The following is a 19738-nucleotide window of genomic DNA, read 5'->3' as shown; positions in this document are numbered from 1 at the left end:
ACAATGTTGTGTTAGTTTTTGCTGTACAGTAAACTGAATCAGTTATACATATACATATATCCACTCTTTTTTAGATTTCTTTCCCATTTAGGACACCACAGATCATTGAGTAGCGCTCCCTGTGCTAAACAGTAGGTTCTCATTAGTTGTCTATTTTATACATAGTAGTGTATATGTGTCAATCCCAATCTCATCATTTCTAAAATAGTTTGTTTTGAAGTTGAATATCAATATTATATCTGAGTTTTAAGGAAAATTTATTTAGAAATCTGTTTAGTAACTGAATTATTTAGAATTTACTTAAAATCAGGTTGAAGTTGTGAAACAATATACATTTTTTTCTTTAAATAACTCTGGGAAAGCACCTTTTCTGGTCTCTCTATTTATTTGACAAAATCAATTTTCCGCATATAGTTAAATTTCTGAAGGCTTATTTTCAAGGAATAAAATTAAAAACTGTGAAAGCAGCATCTGTCAATTTAAAAACTAATATCAATTAAAATTTGCTACAGATGTTTAACACTTTGGTAACATGGTCTAACTCTTACTGTAAACAAAAACGGTGGAGGGGGGCAGTGGAAAGTTAAAGGAGGTATCTATTTTACTACCAATGAATTCCCATGAAGGCAAAAAAGAGGGACAAATATCAAGTATTTCATTTATCCTTCTTATCTTAATTTTACAACAAGCCCATAACCAGCAGATGGCTGAGTTACAAACTCATGAAAAATCTTTGAAAGATACATAATTAACTCTTCAAGTCCTCTATGGCAACTGTTCCAACAGCTGATCATCAGCAATTACTTGGGAGGCTTTTGAAAAATGGACAGTCCTAGGTTCTACTCAAGTACGGATCTAAGAGTCTATATTTTTAAAAAGCTACAGATAGATGGAATATTTATAAATGGAGTATTTCCTGCCATATCGATAAACAAAGGTTGTCACAGTCATCAATGATTGCAACCATCCAACGTGAGCCGGTGAGCCCTGAGGAAACTCAGGGCTGAAAAGAATACCTGCCATCTAGCAGCCATCAGACTGCAGCCACTCCCTGCGGTGAGCCCTGAGGAAACTCAGGATGTGAAAACACAGGATACCGGCCCCAGAGAGCTGAGGTTCACATCAAAGGAATGATTTCAACGAGCCCAGACTCTTGCATCTTCCCATACACAGAAAAGCTCTAAATTCCTTAACTTGAGATACCTGGTTTTCTTTCATTAACAATCTTTTGACGTCCCGACTACCTGCCCTTTGTTGCAAAACTCCTAATTTATCCTGGCTCCTCCCCTCGCCTCCTCAGAGCAGTTTCTCAGAGTTATCTGAAACGCTGTCTCCCGGGCTGCAGTGCTCATTTTGCCCCAAATAAAACTTACCTCGTAACTCTCACGTTGTGCAATTCTTTAAGTAAACACTATCCAAATAAGTTTGGTAATCAAGCTCTCAAAATCACCGTTCTGAGGTACAATCTAGAGCCTGGTACAATATTCACATGGTAAATGTTTCTCAGATAAATTGAAAAAAGTTAATTTTTATTTCCCATTTCACAGTTACTGAAGCTAAAGGGAAAAAATTCTTTTTCTTAAATCAGAAGTTACAAAAATGATATTTCAACAAATTATTAGAAGCTAAATATGGACATCTCAGCTTTAAAAAAATATTTCGTTTTGAATTTTACTCTTTTGACTAGATATAATTCAAGTGATACACCTTCCTAGGTACAATATTAAATAAACCCGCATGGTCACTCTTTGGAACTGCTGTCAGTTTCTGCTATTAAAATACATGTATTCTCCGTTCTATTCCTTAAGACTCTGTAGTTATCTCTGGTTAGCTAACTTATTTATGCCAAGGTGCTAAATGAATCATCCCTTACCTTTCCCCGTGGTGACTGCATTAAAAAGAAACAAGTGAAAATTTGTGTTTCTAAGTGTGTGCCCACACACATGCACTCACACACACACACACACACACACACACACGAATAGAAGGGTCTTTCAGTGGCCCATATCTCAAATTATACTACATAGACTAGTATCTTTTTCACAACTTTAAGGTGACCTCTGACACACAATGGAGATGAAACTGTAATTATTATATCCTATTTTAGCCTATTTTAACCTTCTCATTTCCACAACTCTACCAGAAAGAGAAATAAATAAAGGAAAGAGGGCTTAAAACATTTGGCTTTTACTGAAGTTGCAGCGAAGAAACAGAATGACTGGCGAAGAAAAGGGAAAAAACTGAGTAAGAAAAGAAATAAATAAAATAATAGACAAATAGAATTAATCATTAGTAATTTGCCCCTATTTCAAACAGCATTACCAATTTTTAATAAGTATGTATTTCATCAATATACTACATACCTGTAAGACTGCACCCTCACTAGGAATAGGCATCATCTGACTTTTATTCATTTGCTCTTGTGGATCCTCTCCAAGTTTGAATCCAAGTTGAATCTCTGGAGGTGTGCCTAGAATGAAATATAATCATAAATCATTTGCAATAGTTTTATTGCTCTGCTTTAACAATGACCCAAGGATTTTATAAACACTGCAAAATGTCATTAAAAATCATCTTGTACAGGACTTCTCTGATGGTGGTGCAGTGGTTAAGAATCCGCCTGCCAATGCAGGGGACACAGGTTTGAGCCCTGGTCTGGGAGGACCCCACATGCCGCAGAGCAACTAAGCCCGTGCGCCACAACTACTGAGCCTGCGCTCCAGAGCCCGCATGCCACAACTACTGAAGCCCGCACACCTAGAGCCCATGCTCTGCAACAAGAGAAGCCACGACAAAGAGAAGCTCGCGCACCGCAAGAGTAGCCCCTGCTAGCCGCAACTAGAGAAGGTCTGCGCACAGAAACAGAGACCCAACGCAGCCAAAAATAAATAAATAAAATTTTAAAATCATTTTGTAAATCATAATTTCCTAACTGCCACTTTTATGTGTCAAGGTTTTTAAATTTAAGAAGAAATGTATATACAACACTGAATGAAATAATACTTGATATTTCTTTTTCCCAGGATGAATGAATGCAAAGGATATATAAAGAAAATTGTACAGACTTAAACCCTGCTAGAAAGAACACTTTCTTTTTTCATTTTAAGTCATTCTTTAAAACTCATAATGCTAATATATTATTCAAGAAGAGTCAGAATTTTCAAGACGGCAAATTTAGCCCATATTTAACTTTTCTTCCCTTCCCAGTTCTCAAAAAGAATCCAAAGAAATTAGTTTTTAAAAAAAATCTGAAGCAGCAATGGGAAAAAGGAAATATAAAATTAAAAAATATATAAAATAAAAAATATAGAAGATGGGAATGGATTAAAGGGAAACCAAACCCTGGTTAGCAGCTTGTCACTCATCATAGGAAAAGGCGGGGCTCCCTCAGAAGTAACCAGTATATGGAATTCTTCCATCAGAATCCCAGAAAACCACCTAGCTCAGAGCAAATCCCACAGACAAAATATGAAGGAGGGTAAGCTGGAAGCTCACAGTGGCTGAAGTCTCACACTATTTGTACCAAAGAGCTTGCTGTTTGTACCAAAGAAGCTTAGGATGTACGCTGCAGCCAACTACTGGGTGTAGGAGAATATGTTCCCTCCAAGATACAGAAATGTACTAAAATCTAAGGTGGATAAAATAATGTAGTGATGGCACAGAAGTAGAAATAATCAAATATATCAGTGAAACAAAACAAAAAGTGGGAAACAGACCTATAATATATTTGGGAATTTAATATATAACAATAATGGTATTTTAAACAGTGGCAACAAGATGACATTCAATAAATAATACTGGGGCAAGTAGTTAATCATTTGAAAAAAATGAAGTTAGAGACCTACCCTACCTACCCTCCATATGCTAAATTATTCTAAAAATATTAAAGACATAAAAGTAAAAACAATAAATATAATAAATGGAAAAAAGATAAAGAAAATATTTTTATGGTCTTGAGATAGGTAAAATATTTCTAAGCTTGAAAAAAGAAACCTTTAAAGAAAAGACTGACAGATTTTACTATATAAAAATTTTTAATTTCTGTACTACAAAAGATATCATGAATAACATTAAATGATAACTAGGAAACTGGGTAAAACTATTTACAATGTACATACGACAGTTTTGCTACCTTTAATATATAAAATGCTCTAATAAATTAACAATAAAATGAGATTAAGAGACATTAAGGCAATTCACACACACACAAAAACTATAAATGGTCGATATTAAAATATGCCTAGCCTTGGTATTCTTCAAAAATGCAAATTAAAATAATCAGATATGTTTTATTCACCAGTTTGGCAAAGATTGCATATGTCCTGTGTTGGATCTAGAGGGAAAAAGTCATCTATTTTAGGGGGCAATATATGTCAAGGTCTGACATGTGCTCATCCTTTAAAGCAAATCTAACTTTAGCTAGTTACTCTAAGGAAATAATCAGAAAAGTAGGCAAAGATATAATACTGAGAAACATCAAACATAATCAAATCATTATATAAGGGTACATTCATACAATGGAATAAAAGTAGCAATTTAACAAGCTGAGGTAGATCAATATAACAAAGAAATAATACATGTAGTGCAATACTAATTACGAAAAAATATACATATATTGGTATGCAAAAGTCTAGAAAGAAACACAAATACTAAACACTGCCAATTGTTGGGAGTGGAATCACAGGGAAGAGGAGGGGATGGGATCTTTCACTTTCTACATTATATAATTTTACATTTAAAAAATATTTTATACTTTTAAAAATTAGCAAAAATAATTAAGGTCTATCCATTTGAGGAAGGGAAGGGAAGGGAAGGGAAAAAACTTGGTTGGAATATTGAAACAGATCTCTAACTTCTTCCTAGTGTCATTTTATATATCATAAGAACACATTCTGGAGACCAATATTACACACTATCCCTTCTGATTACATGTAGGAAAAACTACTCCAAGATGAAACTGTAATTTGCCACCGGGGTATCAGGTGAGAGGAAGTACAGTGAAGACTTTGTGAACTACAGTGGGCTTGAACTACGCAGATCCACTTAAACGAGGATTTTTTTTAATAGACATACATTTGGCCCTCCATATCCATGGGTATGGCGTCCACAGATTCCACCAACCACAGACCATATCATGTACTATGTTTACAATCTGCAGCTGGTGGAATTTGTGGATGTTCAATCCACAGATAGGGAGGACCAACTATGGGACTTGAGAATCTGAGGATCCGGGTGTAAACAGGGGTTCCTGGAATCAATCCTCCATCGATACCAAGGGACAAGTGTATACACACAAGAAGATTTTCATGATGTTTAGGAGATTTTCCTTCCATTCTACACCTATTTCCAGACATCCTCCAATAAAAAATGGCTCACAGGAAGAAATCATAAAAGGAAATAACCTACAATTTGAACAGCTACTGCAGATTTGATGTTTCTGAACTGTAACAATTAGTGATAGATTTTTCCAGAAGTGCTTAAATTGATCTAGAAGTGGACTTAGGAGGTTTGGAGAATTTGTAAGTGAAAGGCTCTTTTTAAAAATATATATACCAAGGATATTTGTACCTTAATTTTAGTCAGAAAGAACCAGACTGATTATTAAAAAGTATTATTTATTTTTGCAAATAGGAAAGTTCAGGGTTAAGCAGGAGATTTTGGGGGGAGAATTGCTATTCGAGTGCCACTTCCACAACTCGGAAGCCCTCTCTAAGAGTCATAAACATCTTCCAGAAGTTACAATCCCCACTGCTATCCTTATAAAATAACAGATTTTAAGGTCTATTACAGATGCCTGTAAGAAACTAACTCCGTGTAAAGTTAAAGAATAAGACTAAATATAAAAGAAGTTAATGGAATAATACTTGGAAAATTAAAGGAACTACTTAGAGAAAAGAATTATTTCTCACCTTTGCGTGTTCTACTTATACCAGGATGGAGACTGAACTCAGATCTAAGAGATGTGTCTTGATTAAAGATCAACCTTTCAAACATAAGAAAAGAAGGTACAGATGTTATGATGTTTCCTAAACAAAGACTAACAAATCAACTGTCATCTTTTAGAAAATTTTTTCCAGCTTTATCGAAATACAATTGACATACAACATTATGCAAGTTTAAGGTGTACAATATGATGATATATTGCATATACTGCAAAATGATTAAGTGGATAAACTTTTAACATGGTTCAATGTAAACTACTCATAAAAATTATAATTAATTTGTTAAAATTCTTAGTTACACCACTATTAATATTCTATATCAAAGTATTTTTTTCAGAAATGTAGCCTTTAATTTAAAACTTATCCAAGATGAAAAATAAAGACTTATTCATATGGTCCTGTTCATTTTTATAAATATTGTTATTTTTGGATATTTTGGAGTAAGGGACAAATATCAATATAGTTTTTGAACAGAAGTGAAATGAGGAGATTATCTGAAGGACCAGTGCTGTTGGGTTTTTTCCTTCACCTTTCTCTATACCACAGAGAATTTTTTTTTTTTTTTTTGCGGTACGCGGGCCTCTCACTATTGTGGCCTCTCCCGTTGCGGAGCACAGGCTCCGGACCCGCAGGCTCAGCGGCCATGGCTCACGGGCCCAGCCGCTCCGCAGCATGTGGGATCTTCCCAGACCGGGGCACGAACCCATGTACCCTGCATTGGCAGGTGGACTCTCAACCACTGCGCCACCAGGGAAGCCCACCACAGAGAATTTAAGATTAAAATCCCAGGGTTAAATCTGAGTGTATATTTTCAGAACATACAATTACAGAACTTTAACCTTTGGATTCACTTCTGACTATGCTCTTGGCAGCACCAAGGTAAAGAGAGAAGACAGTTCTTGGTCTCAAGAAGCTTCAAATCTGGCGAGGGATACAAATAGCAATGATATAGCATGGTGAGTATGCTACTAGGCAGACCTAAGTGTTTATTTCTTCTGCTTAAAAAACCTTTAAAGAATGAAAAAACAGGCAAAGGACTTGAATAGACATTTCTCCAAAGAGAGTATACAAATAGCCAGTAAGTACATGAAAAGATGCTCAACAATACTAAACATTAGGGAAACGTAAATCAAAACCACAATGAGATACCACTTCACACCAACCAAAAAACAAAACAAAAAACAGAAAATAACAAGTGTGGCAAGGATATAGAGAAACTGGAACTCTTGTACATTCTACTGGAAATGTAAAATGGTACAGCCACTGTGAAAAACAGTTTGGTGGTTCCTCAAAAATTAGACATAGAACTACCATTTGATCCAGTAATTCCATTTCTGGGTATGTACACAAAATAACTGAAAGCAGGGACCTAACTTGTACACCCATGTTCATAGAAACATTATTCACAATAGCTAAAAGGTGGAATTGACAAGTATCCATCGACAGATGAGTGGATAAACAAAATGTGGTACAGACATACAGTGGAATATTTTTCATCCTTAAAAACGAAGGAACTACTGATACATGCTACAACATGGATAGACCTTAGAAATATCATACTAAGTGAAATAAGCCAGACACAAAAGAACAAAAATGATATAATTCCACTTACATGAGGTATCTAGAGGAGTCAGATTCATAGAAAGTAGAATGGTAGTTGCCAGAGGCTGAAGGCATGAAAGAATGGGGAGCTATTATTTAAAGGGTACACAGAGTGTCAGCCTGGGAAGATGAAAAAATTCTGGAGATAACTAGTAGTGATAGTTGTACAACAATGTGAATATACTTAATGCCATTGAATTATACACTTAAAAATGGTTAAAATGATAAATTCTATGTTTTTATATATATCTTACCACAATAAAAAAAAAAGTTTTAAAATCTTGCCAGAATCCAGGAATGTAACAATGTACTAAGGCATAAATATATGATTTGGAACTAGGGGTTTTTTGGTTTATTTACTTATTCATTTTGCTTTTTACTTTTTTTATGGAAAATTACAAACATCAACAAATAACAGAGACAATAGTATACTCATCGTCTAGGTGCAACAATTATCAGTACACAGCCGATCTTGCGTCCTCTATGATCCCTCTGCCATCCTCTCTACCTGCTGCGAGTCTCCCACTGGATTATTTTTAAAGCAAATCCTGGACATCTTATTCCATTTCATCTGGAAATATTTCAGTATTCAACTTTAAAATATAAGGACTCTTCAAATGTAACCGTAATAATCACACCTTTAAAAAAACAGCCAAAATTTCATACCTAAAAAAAAGTCAATAACTCCTTAATATTATTAAATTTACAGTCCGTAGTAAGCAGCCTCTATAATGGCTCCTGGTATTTATGCCCTTGTGTATGGTATTTATCCCTGAGTACGGACTGGATCCAGTGACTCTCCGAACGAACAAAATAGAGCAAATAGGTTGAGATGTTCCTTCTGAGATTAGGTTACGAAAAGATAGTGGCTTCCATCTTACTCTCTTATTCTCTTGCTTCTTCCCTCTCATGGAAGCCAGCTTGCCATGTTGTGAAAGCCATTTGCAGAAGCCTATGTAGCAAGAAACTAAGGGAGGCCCCCAGTCAACAGTCAAAGAGGAACTAAGGACTCAGTTCAATAGCCAGAAAAGGAACTGAATCTTACAGCCACCATTTGGGAAGAAGATCTTTCTCATGAAGGCTGGAGATGAATGCAGCCTTCTGAGTCCTTGAAGCTGATGATCCAGTTAAGCCACTCCTGGATTCCTGAACCACAGAAACTACACAGTATGTTTATTGTTTTAAGATGCTAGTAAGTTTTGGAGTAAGCTGTTACACAGCAACGTAAACTAATAAACAGATTGTAGTCAGATTTCCCTGTCTCTTTTTACAGTTGTTTTGTTCATATCAGGCTCCAAACAAGATGCACACATTGCATTTGGTTGTATGACTCTTAATTCTCTTTTAAAATCTGTAAGTTATCCCCTTCCCTGCCCCTTACAATTTATTTGTTGAAGAAACTGAGTTGTTTTTCCTATAGAGTTTCCCACATTTTGGATTTGAAGACTGCATGTCATTTAACATGTTCCTCTGTCCTGCATATTTCCTGTAAACTGGTTATTATATATAGAGGTTTGATCTGATTCGAGTTCAATTTGGGGAGGCAATGTGTGTACTTCCTACAGGAGATAACAAAGAATGTGCTGAGAAAGGCAGTCTTGTGCATACAGTCTTTCAACCCCTGCTAGGCCTTGGGTCTGGCACACCTTCTTACTAAAAGATAGAGTCCTCCCAGCCTGTACTGGACTTACCACCTTGTATGGGAATCCCTTTCCCTGTTTAGACTCAGTGTGTACTCCTTCGTTCTGTTTAAACGTGTGTGTCATATGGTACCTGGCCAACCCCACTGCTCTGTCTATCCTCTGTGGGGAAAGGATGAAGTCCTTTGTTCTGTGGCACAAGAGGGGTGTGGGCAGGCCAATGGCCATGCGTCAGCTGCAGAGAGTGACTGCTGGCCACGGGGGACTGATGCCCACTACTGAAGCTAATCTCACTCTGTCTCTTCTCTTCTCTCCGTTTACCAGTTTTAAGAATAGTACTCGGCACCATTCTGTTTTAATCATTAGAGGAGCCCCTATTTGCCATATATCCTGACCAAAAATATTGCTTTCTTTAGCTAATTTAATGTGATTATTAATTCTTTGTCTCCTTGTATTTTGCTATTTTTCCCTTCTGCAACTGTATCCTCTAAAACAGGCATTTTCCATCTAGACAATTCACATGAAAATAGTGTTAGTTTATCTTAAGGGAAAGAATTAACACTCATCTTGCAGGGTAATTATGTTCAATTAGCCTTTTACTATATGCACTTATAATGTCCAGAGGACGTGATTTGACCTGAACATATACCTAAATTCAGGTAATAATGAACTATCTTATAAGGTGGTTCTGTTTAAATGTATTGAACAGGATTAGTTTGCGATATAGCCCTTAATGTTATTGAGCAGTTCACATTTACGGGAGGCTGGGACAGAAATTAAGGATTGGTAAAAGGTTCCCAGGGCACATATAAGAAAAATGAATCCTGCCTCTTAGTAAACAAATCACAAGCAAACAAAACCTCACTAATCAGCAACTTGAATTCTCACAGATTAGTAGCAACACTTACCAAGCCAAAAAAGGGACTGGATGCATTTTACAGTTTCAAGAGGGCTAGGACCAAGTCCAGGTCCTCAGAGTACTTTTCAGGCACAGTTAACACCTGGCATCCTCATTCTTTGAAAGCCTTGCTTTATCTAATCCCAGTGGTCATCAAACCCCTTCTCAGATCTTAGCAAAAGCACCTCAATAGCTGCAACATTTAAGGATTATTCATGTATAACATTTTACCTGTTGGGGGGGTCTCTGCTCTACTAGGACCTGTGCTCCTCATTCCAGTCAAAGTTGAGAGCTTGTGAATGAAAAACAGAATAAACTGCATATAAGTAAGCAAAGAAGATGGGTGGGAGGGAAGCAATGGTATTCAGCTCCAGCAATGCTTAGACTTTGTATTTCCATACCAATAAAAAGAACACTAATTTTTAAACTTGAGCTATGAGATCTGAAAGAATGATGTTTCTATGGCACTGCAGAGAAACATTTAAAAATGAATTAGGGGGAAAAAAAAGACTGGTCAATCAAGATAGAGTAAGCCATCTATAGCCTAGTTCTCCACTCATTACAACTAAAAACTCTGGTAGATGGGACTTCCCTGGTGGTGCAGTGGTTAAGACTCCATGCTCCCAATGCAGGGGGCCCGGGTTTGATCCCTGGTCAGGGAACTAGATCTCACATGCATGCCACAACTAAGAGTTTGCATGCCACAACTAAGGAGCCAGTGAGCTGCAACTAAGGAGCCCACTTGCCACTAAGGAGCTCGCCTGCCACAACTAAGGAGCCCATGTGCCGCAAATAAGGAGCCCGCGAGCCACAACTAAGGAGGCTGCCTGCTGCAACTAAGACCCAGTGCTACCAAATAAATAAATAAATAAATATTAAAAAAAAAAAAGACAGTGCCATCTATAAAAAAAATAAAAACTCTGGTAGAATTTTTTTTTAAAAGCTACCTGAGCAATCTGAAAAGTAAACAATAGCAGGTAGACTGGGGGCTGAAATTGAAATCTAAATAACAACTCTGGAGTAGGTGAGTCTCTTGGTTTGCTTGGTTTTTTTGTTTTGTTCTTTGCTCCTTTTTTCTTTTTTTTGTCTCCAGCTTTGATCCTAGGCCTAAACCTAGAAGTGTACAGTGGACACAGACAGCAAAAACTCCAGAAGAAACCTCTCCTATCTGTACCAGAGAACTAGGGAAAGAGATCCCTGAATGCCGGAAGGTGTGAGGGGAATGTGCCTGAGTTTTCTTCTTTTCTCTCTTTAGCTTCAGAGCTATACTGCTACCAATCATGGTAGCTTGGGCACTTAAAACTGAAGAGAAAACCTGTCTCTCTCCTACTAGAGGAACCATACTTCCAAGAGTATGAAAAGAACCTCTTTTATTTTCTTCACTTTTTCTTTCACTTTGCCCTGAAGGTGGGCCCAACTGCAGGGAACTACTCTACAGCGAGAAGACTAACAATGAAAGAAATCCATCTTTCTGGTCATACGAATCAACATGTGGGCATGGGGAGGGAAGGGTGCATGAGAATCCTGGAGAAAAGAGAGCAGGAAGGGGAATCACCTACTTCTGTATATGATCCAACATAAGTGTGAGGCTCAACCCTGAGCTGTCCACATGCAGAGCAGATTCAGAAAAGTGTAACAAAGGCTTAGAGAACTGAACTATGATATTAACTACTGTCCAAATCCAGATTAATCCCTGAGTGGCACATAAGTCAGACAGACTCAAACAGTAAAGTAAAGGCTTTACTCAAATAGTAAAGGCTTTGAAAATTGGACTGATGTAACTACCACCCACAGAAGGCAAAAACGGAACATGCAGTCAGAACCTAATCAGATTGACTGCCTGTTACAACAAACAAAAATCAACTCCCTCTAGAGGATTTTAACAGGAACAAGAGTCCAAAACATAACGTTCAAAATATACAGGATATAATCCAGAATTACTCAACATGCAAAGAAAAGGAAAATCTGACTAATTCTTGAGAGAAAAAATAACAGATGCCAATGCCCCAACCTCCCAAGCCCAGATGTTGGAATTACAAGACAAAGACCTTAAAGCAGCTATTATAATAATTCTCTATTATATAAAGGTGAACATTTATCAATGGATGAAAACAATGAAGTTCTCAACAGAGAAATAAAAACTGTAAAAGAGAATCTGATGGAAAATTTAGGAGATATAATTACAATATCTGAAATTAAAAATTCACTGGATGGTCTCAACAACAGAATGGAGATGAGACAGGAAAAACTAAGTGAATCTTAAGATAAAGCAATAGAAATTATACAGTCTGAAGAACTAAGAGAGAAAAAATCGAAAAAAATTATTAGAGCCTCAAGGATCTGGACACTATCAAAAGGTCTACCAGTCATGTCATTTAAAACCCCAGAAAGAGAGGAGAAAAAGATTGGTACATAAAAATATATACGAAGAAATCATGACAGAAAACTTCCGAAGTTTGGTGAAAGATATGTTTATAGATTTGAGAAGCAGTGAACCCCAAACAGGAAAAACACAAATAAAATCATTACCAGAAACATCATAATCAAACTGCTGAAAATGAAAGACAGTGGGGGAAATGAAAGCAGACAGATTAAAAAAGATGATATATCACACAAATGGAAATAGTGATTTAAATGGGGAGGGAGGGGCTTGACTACAAGGGACAGGGCAGCACGAAGGAGGTTTTTTTTTGTTTTTTTGGCATAACAGAACTGTTCTGGATCTTGAGTGTAGTGGTTGTTATAAGACTCCAGGTACCAGTCAAAATGGTCCCTGTACACCAATAAGAGCAAATATTACCGTTTCTATATATAAAAGGGCCAAAAATCTGGATATCACCCTTTACTGCTGCCCTGCCCTCATCCTCCATATCTCATCAATCACCATCTGCGGCCAAATTTACTTTCTAAAGACTTCTCAGATTTGTCCTTTTCCCTCTATTCCCACTGTTTCTGCCTAGCTGAGCTCTCATCCTCCCAGTCTGTTACTACTTTGATCCCACAGCTAACCCCTATAGCCTTGCTTTGCAAAAGGTGATCCCTGATCTAATAGTACCAACTTTAACCTGGACGCTTGCTAGAAATGCAGAATCTCAAACCCCAGCCTAGAACTCCTGAGTTGGAATCCACCTTGTAACAGGATTCTGAAGTGATTTATAAGAAATTCATAACTTTCATTAAAATTTGCAAAGCCCGGGCTTCCCTGGTGGTGCAGTGGTTGAGAGTCCGCCTGCCGATGCAGGGGACACGGGTTCGTGCCCCGGTCCTGGAAGGTCCCACATGCCGCGGAGTGGCTGGGCCCGTGAGCCATGGCCGCTGAGCCTGCGCGTCCAGAGCCTGTGCTCCGCAACGGGGGAGGCCACGCAGTGAGAGGCCCGCGTACCGCAAAAAAATAAAAATAAAAAATTTGCAAAGCCCTAGTCTAGGGCTTGCCCGAGTGAATGAAAATCTGATTATGCTGCTCCTCCACTTAACATCTTACAAGCTCCCTACCAGGACACACACAGGCTATAAGAGGCCTCACGTGACCTTACTGTACCTTCCTCTCCAGGCTCATCTTTCACCACACCCATCTCACCATTTAACACTTCAGTAACACCCAACTGTTTGCACATTCCAACACACGTAACACAATGTTATGTCCCACCACTACACCTTTACCCATGCACGCAGTTCCTGAAAACCTCCTCTCCTTCATCTGACAAATTCCTACCCACCTTCGAGCCTCTACCCAGAAGTCAACCCTGGCAAACTCTGATGACCACCCAGGTTGAGGTAAGCATCCCTCTGGGCTCCTAAACCAGTCCGGGTATCCTTCCTACCCTGACTTCTCACATTACACTGAAATGATCTGTTTACGTCTTTCCTGGCCTGTAGGTTTCTCAGAGTCAGTGGCCTCATCTCTTTTATCTTCTCCCTGTGTCCAGCACGGGGAACTAGATATGTTTTGATGAACGGAACTACCATCTTCCCTTGATTCTTATAAAACTATCCGTTTCCAGTTTGGTAGTAACCAGTTCCCCCGTCACACATTCTCTTCCTGAGAGAAAGTATACTAACCGTCTCCTGGACCTGAGCTACGAGTCGCTGGAAGCAAAATGCACTTGAGGGGTTTAGACCCAAGACTGTTTTGCCTACGCAAAAAAGCCCCAGGCTAAGAAAGAAGGCTTTTAAAAAATGTCAGAAAGCCACCTGCTATACAGCTCATTCGGTCCTAAGTTGGGGAAGGGCTGGGGGGCAGTTGCGGTCTTCTTTATCTACGAAATTCTGAGCTCAGGCCTGGCTGCCCCACAAGGCCCGACTCCCGCCCGCACGCAGACGTTCGGCTGGTAACAACTTCTCCTCAACCCTCAGAGGGCCACCCGCCGCCAGAACCCAGGCCCGACGGCGGTCACCTTCTCCAGGGCAACTCCTCTTCTTCCTCGTCGCTCTCCGTCACCGATGCCTCGATCACCGTTTCATCACTGTCCCAGTCTGGGGCCTGGGCACCTTCCTCCATCTCCGCCTCGCACTCGAAGTCTTTTTTATCCTCTTTCTCTAACTCCTCCATTCCCCAAAAAATAAAAATAAAAATAAATTTTTAATTTGCTCTGAGGGCCAGGAGAAATTGTGAATTCAGAACAAAACTGGTGGCGGGAGCCCGGTGCGCTACGCGGGTACACACGGCGGGGCCGAAGGGCGTCGTGGGAAGGCGGGCCAGCGCGGAGGCCTGACCCCACGCCGCCGGCAGGGGGAGCCGCGCGCCGCTCGTCTGACCCGCGCGCCGCAGTCGGCCCCGCCCCCACACGCCGTCCCCGCCCCCGCACGTCGGCCCCCGCCCCTCCGCTCCCGTGGCCGGAAGTGGCCCGAAGTGGCCGGGCGTGGGCCCGCGGGCCCAGGTTTTCCCGGCGGTCTGGGGCGTGGCCGGCTACTACACCCGCCTTCCGCACTTTTGCTTTGTGGCTGGGCGGTGGGGGGACTAGAGCTGCGGCCGCGGGGATCGGAAAGGAAGCGTTGCCCCAGACAGACTGGAGCCCGAGCCCGCCTAACGCTACCGGCAGCGAGGGAGAGCTGGGTCATGTGCCGTACAGCTCATCTCGGGCTTGTGAGACCCAGACCCGGAAAGAACTGTCAGCTCTGCTAGAGTTTTCTGAAGCCAGAATGTGGCCTTAGCCCCGAAGAGTGTTTTTGAGTCCGCCAAGTGCTGCCTTTCTCCTTAATCCCTTTGACATCCCTTCCCCAAGAGTCCCCCTGAGGTAAGCAAAACAAAAATGTTAATCAGAAGTTTTTAGATGATCTAACTGGTATGTTTTATATTTCTGTTTTTTCCTCAACTCTTTGGTTACGCTGGAATACAGATTGTGTTGGAAAGGCAGGTTAAAAGCCTTATATTTTCCCTTTATTACTTTTTATAATAATATTGGTGCCTAGAAGCCTCCCACAGTAACCAATTATTATTTTTAAATGAAGTGACTACATTCTTACATATTGGATTTCAGTCTCTTTGCAAGTTTTTAATTCAGACTCATTCGAAACGAAGCCAAGTGAGCTCCACCTCCCAAGTGAGAGGAAGATTCCAATAAGACAGACCCTTTTTGCATAGCAAATTTTTACTACTCACTTCGGAATCTACAGGGTCCAAGCACATATTGGGTCTTTAATGGTTTGTCAAATAAATGGAAGAAACTAGGGTTTTCTGACTCCTCAATTTACTGTGCTTTTCAGTACATGGAGTGGCTTTGCCATACTTATTATTATTTTACTATTCTTTTAAATTTTTATTTTGTATTGGAGTAGAGTTGATTAACAGTGTTAGTTTCAGGTGTACAGCAAAGTGATTCAGTTATACATATGCATGTATCTGTTCTTTTTCAATTTCTTTTCCCATTTATGTTATTACAGAGTATTGAGCAGAGTTCCCTGTGCACTTTACTATTTAGACCATATTTAAGCCACTGCTGTTTAAAACACTTGGTTCGTGGTTGTCTTTTAAACTTACTTGATTCTGGGTGTGGAGAAAAGGAAACCCTCCTACAACTGTTGATGGGAATGTAAATTGGTGCAGCCACTATGGGAAACAGTGTGGAGGAGGTTCCTTAAAAAACTAAAACTAGAGCTACCATATGATCCAGCTGTCCCACTCCTGGGCGTATATCTGGAAAAGACAAAAAACTCTAATTTAAAAAGAGTCATGTACCCCAATGTTCATAGCAGCACTATTTATAATAGCCAAGATATGGAAGCAACTGAAGTGTCCATCCATAGATAAATGGATAAAGATGTGGTGTATATATATACGATGGAATATTACTCAGTCATAAAGACTGAAGTATTGCCATTTGCAGCATCATGGATGGACCTAAAATATATCACGCTAAGTGAAGTAAGTCAGACAGAGAAAGACAAATAGTATATATCACTTATATGTGGAAAAATAATACAAATGAATTTATTTACAAAACAGAAACAGACTCATCGACATAGAAAACAAACTTACGGTTACCAAAGGGGAAGGGGGGGTAAATTAGGATTCTGGGATGAACAGATACACACTGTGATACATAAAATGGATAAACAACAAGGATTTACTGTATAGCACGAGGAACTATATTCAATATCCTGTAATAACCTACAACAGAAAAGAATCTGAAAAAAAACATATATATATGTATAACTGAATCAGGCTGCTGTACACCTGAAACTAACAATATTATAAATCAACTATACTTCAATAAAAATAAACTAACCTACAGTTTATATACAAAAAATAAAAAATAAACTTATTTGAATAGTCCTCACCTCAACTCTATAAACGAGGCAGAACAGTAATAAATATGCAAAGAACTAGACCTCTTTGTGTTTTTTACACCTCTCCACCTATATATCCTCCATGTTTAAAACAGTCCTAAATTCCCAGGTAAAAGGCTGATGGGGAATTTTGTAACAGGTAGATCAGGCTGACAACATTACATCCACTGATAATCTTAACATATCACTAATAGTGAGACAACCAAATATGTTCCTCCAGGCATGATACAGTAGGAATAAATGGTGCTACCTATGAAGTATTCTAAGCTTCCACGAAAGTTAAAACCTGAATCTAATCAAGACTCTAGATCTAACTATCAGTTATTTATATGAGGGGGGAAGGTGGAAAAGCAGAGAAATGTGTTAACACCAGGAAGATAAAATTAACCAAATCTAGAATGTGGGAAATTCAATAGGACAAATGACCTGGTTTCTTTCAACAATTTAATATCATGGGGTAAAAAAAGAGGGAATGGGAACTCTTTTAGATTTAAAGAGTCCCTAAGAATAGGGGAGAAATTCAAGCAGTTAAAAAGGAAAATTGATTGCTTGTTAATATAAATACTAACACATAGTGAATTAGTCAGAAAACCTTGAGAAGAGCATTATATTCTTTTTAAACCAACAAATATCTGTAAAAAATTAAAGAATATGAGGCAGAATACAATTAAGTTAGATTATATCAAAATTTGAATCTTTGAGGAATAATATTGTATAGTAAATTTATAAAATGAAACCAAGTAATCCTTCAGAGCTATAATTAAATTTCCATTGCTTGATTTCCATTTAGGCTTTAAGTCTTTCAAGAAAAAGTTCTATTTGGGAATTCTTTACTTGTTTTAAAGGTGAATTAAAAGTAGAAGGCTGGCTTTGCCACCTCAGATTTTCATTAGGAAGGAAAATTCCAAAATCATACCAATAGCATATATGCTATACCACAAATGCTCGTGAGGCTCAGTGCCCTGAAGGAGGACTGGGAATTAGGGCCCCTCCCTTACTGGCCTCGCCTTCTAATGGATGAGGCAGACAACAAACAAGTACATAAATAAGTGAGATAATTCAGAGAGTGATGTGTGCCTGAAAGAAATAAAGAGGCTTCTGATTAGAGAACATGGTCAGAGATCACCTCTCTGAAGAGGTGACATTTGACCTAAGACTTAAAGAATGAACATTAGTGCACAGGCCCTAAGACATCCCAGGAGGCTTGTGTGCCGGAAGTTGGGGAGTCAGAGGAGAGTGGTGTGAGATGAGGACTCAGGCACTAAGCAGGACAGTGGAGTATGTACAAGGTGTACTATAATGAGACTTGTTTGGAAGTGTGGATTTCGAAAAAGAAGCTTCAGGATTTTTGTGGTTACACAATATATTTGGCTTTTATAATTTAAATTTTTTCCTGTCTATATAGCTTCATAGCATTTTTTCCAGGTTACTTTAGATCCCAGAACTGTAAGAGATGAGTCTTTCATGGAAGATTTGCTTGATCATAAATATAACAACATGAATATCTAAGAGAGTAAACCCACTTTTCACCTTATTACTTTATTTCCCCCCAAAATAAATGTATATGAAGTATTTCACTGAGTATTTTATGATGAGTATTTTAAAATGCATTTTCCAAAAAGAACATTCATTTTCTCAAAGATTTGGATTTAAAAAAAAAGATTGCCGTCCATCAACCCAAATTATTTGCATGGTCTTTCACAAATAAGAACTATTTTGTGAATTTAAAAATGAATGAGAATATGCATGTAATCCGAAAAATCAGTATATGTGAGACCCTTTCTCAAAAACTGCAAAATGTGGGAAAGCAAAAAGCTGAACAATGACAGCCCTGGAATTACATATAGGAAAGGTGTCAGGGTGATAATCTTTTTGAAGTGAGAGCTATGAAACTTCAACAAAGGTTGTGTTTGAATAGCAAACACAGTTGTCACTTAGCTGCTTACACAGCAAATTCAAGCCTTTAAAGATTCTTAGAGTGTATGTTTATTTGCGGTTGTTTAGGGGGATTGAAGAAATGAGGGTATCAAGCATACCAAGCCACCCCCTGACTCTGCTACTGAAGAACTGTATAATCTGTTTCTTATTGCTTCTCTTCATTAAGGAGTAATTTGCATATAATGACATATATGGACCTTAGTGTTCAGTTCAATGTGTGGTGGATTTTTTTTTAACTGTTGTAAGTTTCTGTATTTCTTACACCAGCATACACAACCTACAGCAGGAAAATCGGAGTTGTAAGTGGAAAAATGGTAATCTTAAAAGCTCAAATCTTAAAAGTATAATTTACATAAATGATTAATACATAAAAAATAATAAATTTTAATTGATTTTTGGACTCACGAAATTGCCAAATTTACACATGGTAATGGGATATTCTTTGTGTGTAACTGAAATAGTCATGTAAACTAGTTTAGACTAATATATTAGCAGGTCTGCCAAAGTAGAAAGACACAAAAATGCCAGCCATGAAAGGTTAATCAGAATTTTGATGTAGTAAAGTGATGCAGTTCAGTGGTATTGAATACACACACACACACACACACACTCAGGTAACCACTGCTTAAAACAGGATAAAGAATATTTCCATTGCTTCTGCCCTTTCCTCAATACCTACCCCCAAGCAAACACTTTATGATTTCTATCATGTAGTTTCTCTAGCACCACAGAGTAGCCTTTCATGTAAATGGAATCATATTGTATGTATCTTTTTAAACTGGATTCTTTTAGTAGGTTTAATGTTTTTATTATTATTATTATTATTTTTTTTTTTTTGCGGTACGCGGGCCTCTCACTGCTGTGGCCTCTCCCGTTGCGGAGCACAGGCTCCGGACGCACAGGCTCAGCGGCCACGGCTCACGGGCCCAGCC

The 19738-nt window shown here is 38.5% G+C and overlaps 1 protein-coding gene across 1 annotated transcript in view; it reads right to left on the bottom strand.

Annotated features, from left to right (window-relative positions):
• ANKRD31 (ankyrin repeat domain 31) overlaps positions 1-14580 on the bottom strand; it is a gene marked incomplete at both ends in the record, with an annotated part of 136274 nt that extends 121694 nt beyond the window's left edge. The window contains 3 exons of the mRNA XM_079702042.1: positions 2364-2470; positions 5910-5983; positions 14477-14580. Of these exons, the coding sequence (XP_079558168.1) occupies positions 2364-2470; positions 5910-5983; positions 14477-14580 (285 nt within the window). The remainder of the gene's footprint in view (positions 1-2363; positions 2471-5909; positions 5984-14476) is intronic.
• Between the last annotated feature and the right edge of the window lie 5158 nt (positions 14581-19738).

This window comes from Hyperoodon ampullatus, assembly GCF_949752795.1.
Source record: "Hyperoodon ampullatus genome assembly, chromosome: 4".
NCBI classification, from domain to species: domain Eukaryota; kingdom Metazoa; phylum Chordata; class Mammalia; order Artiodactyla; family Ziphiidae; genus Hyperoodon; species Hyperoodon ampullatus.
The sequence above is the reverse complement of the archived record's forward strand: the minus strand, read 5'-3'. Positions and strand labels throughout refer to the sequence as shown.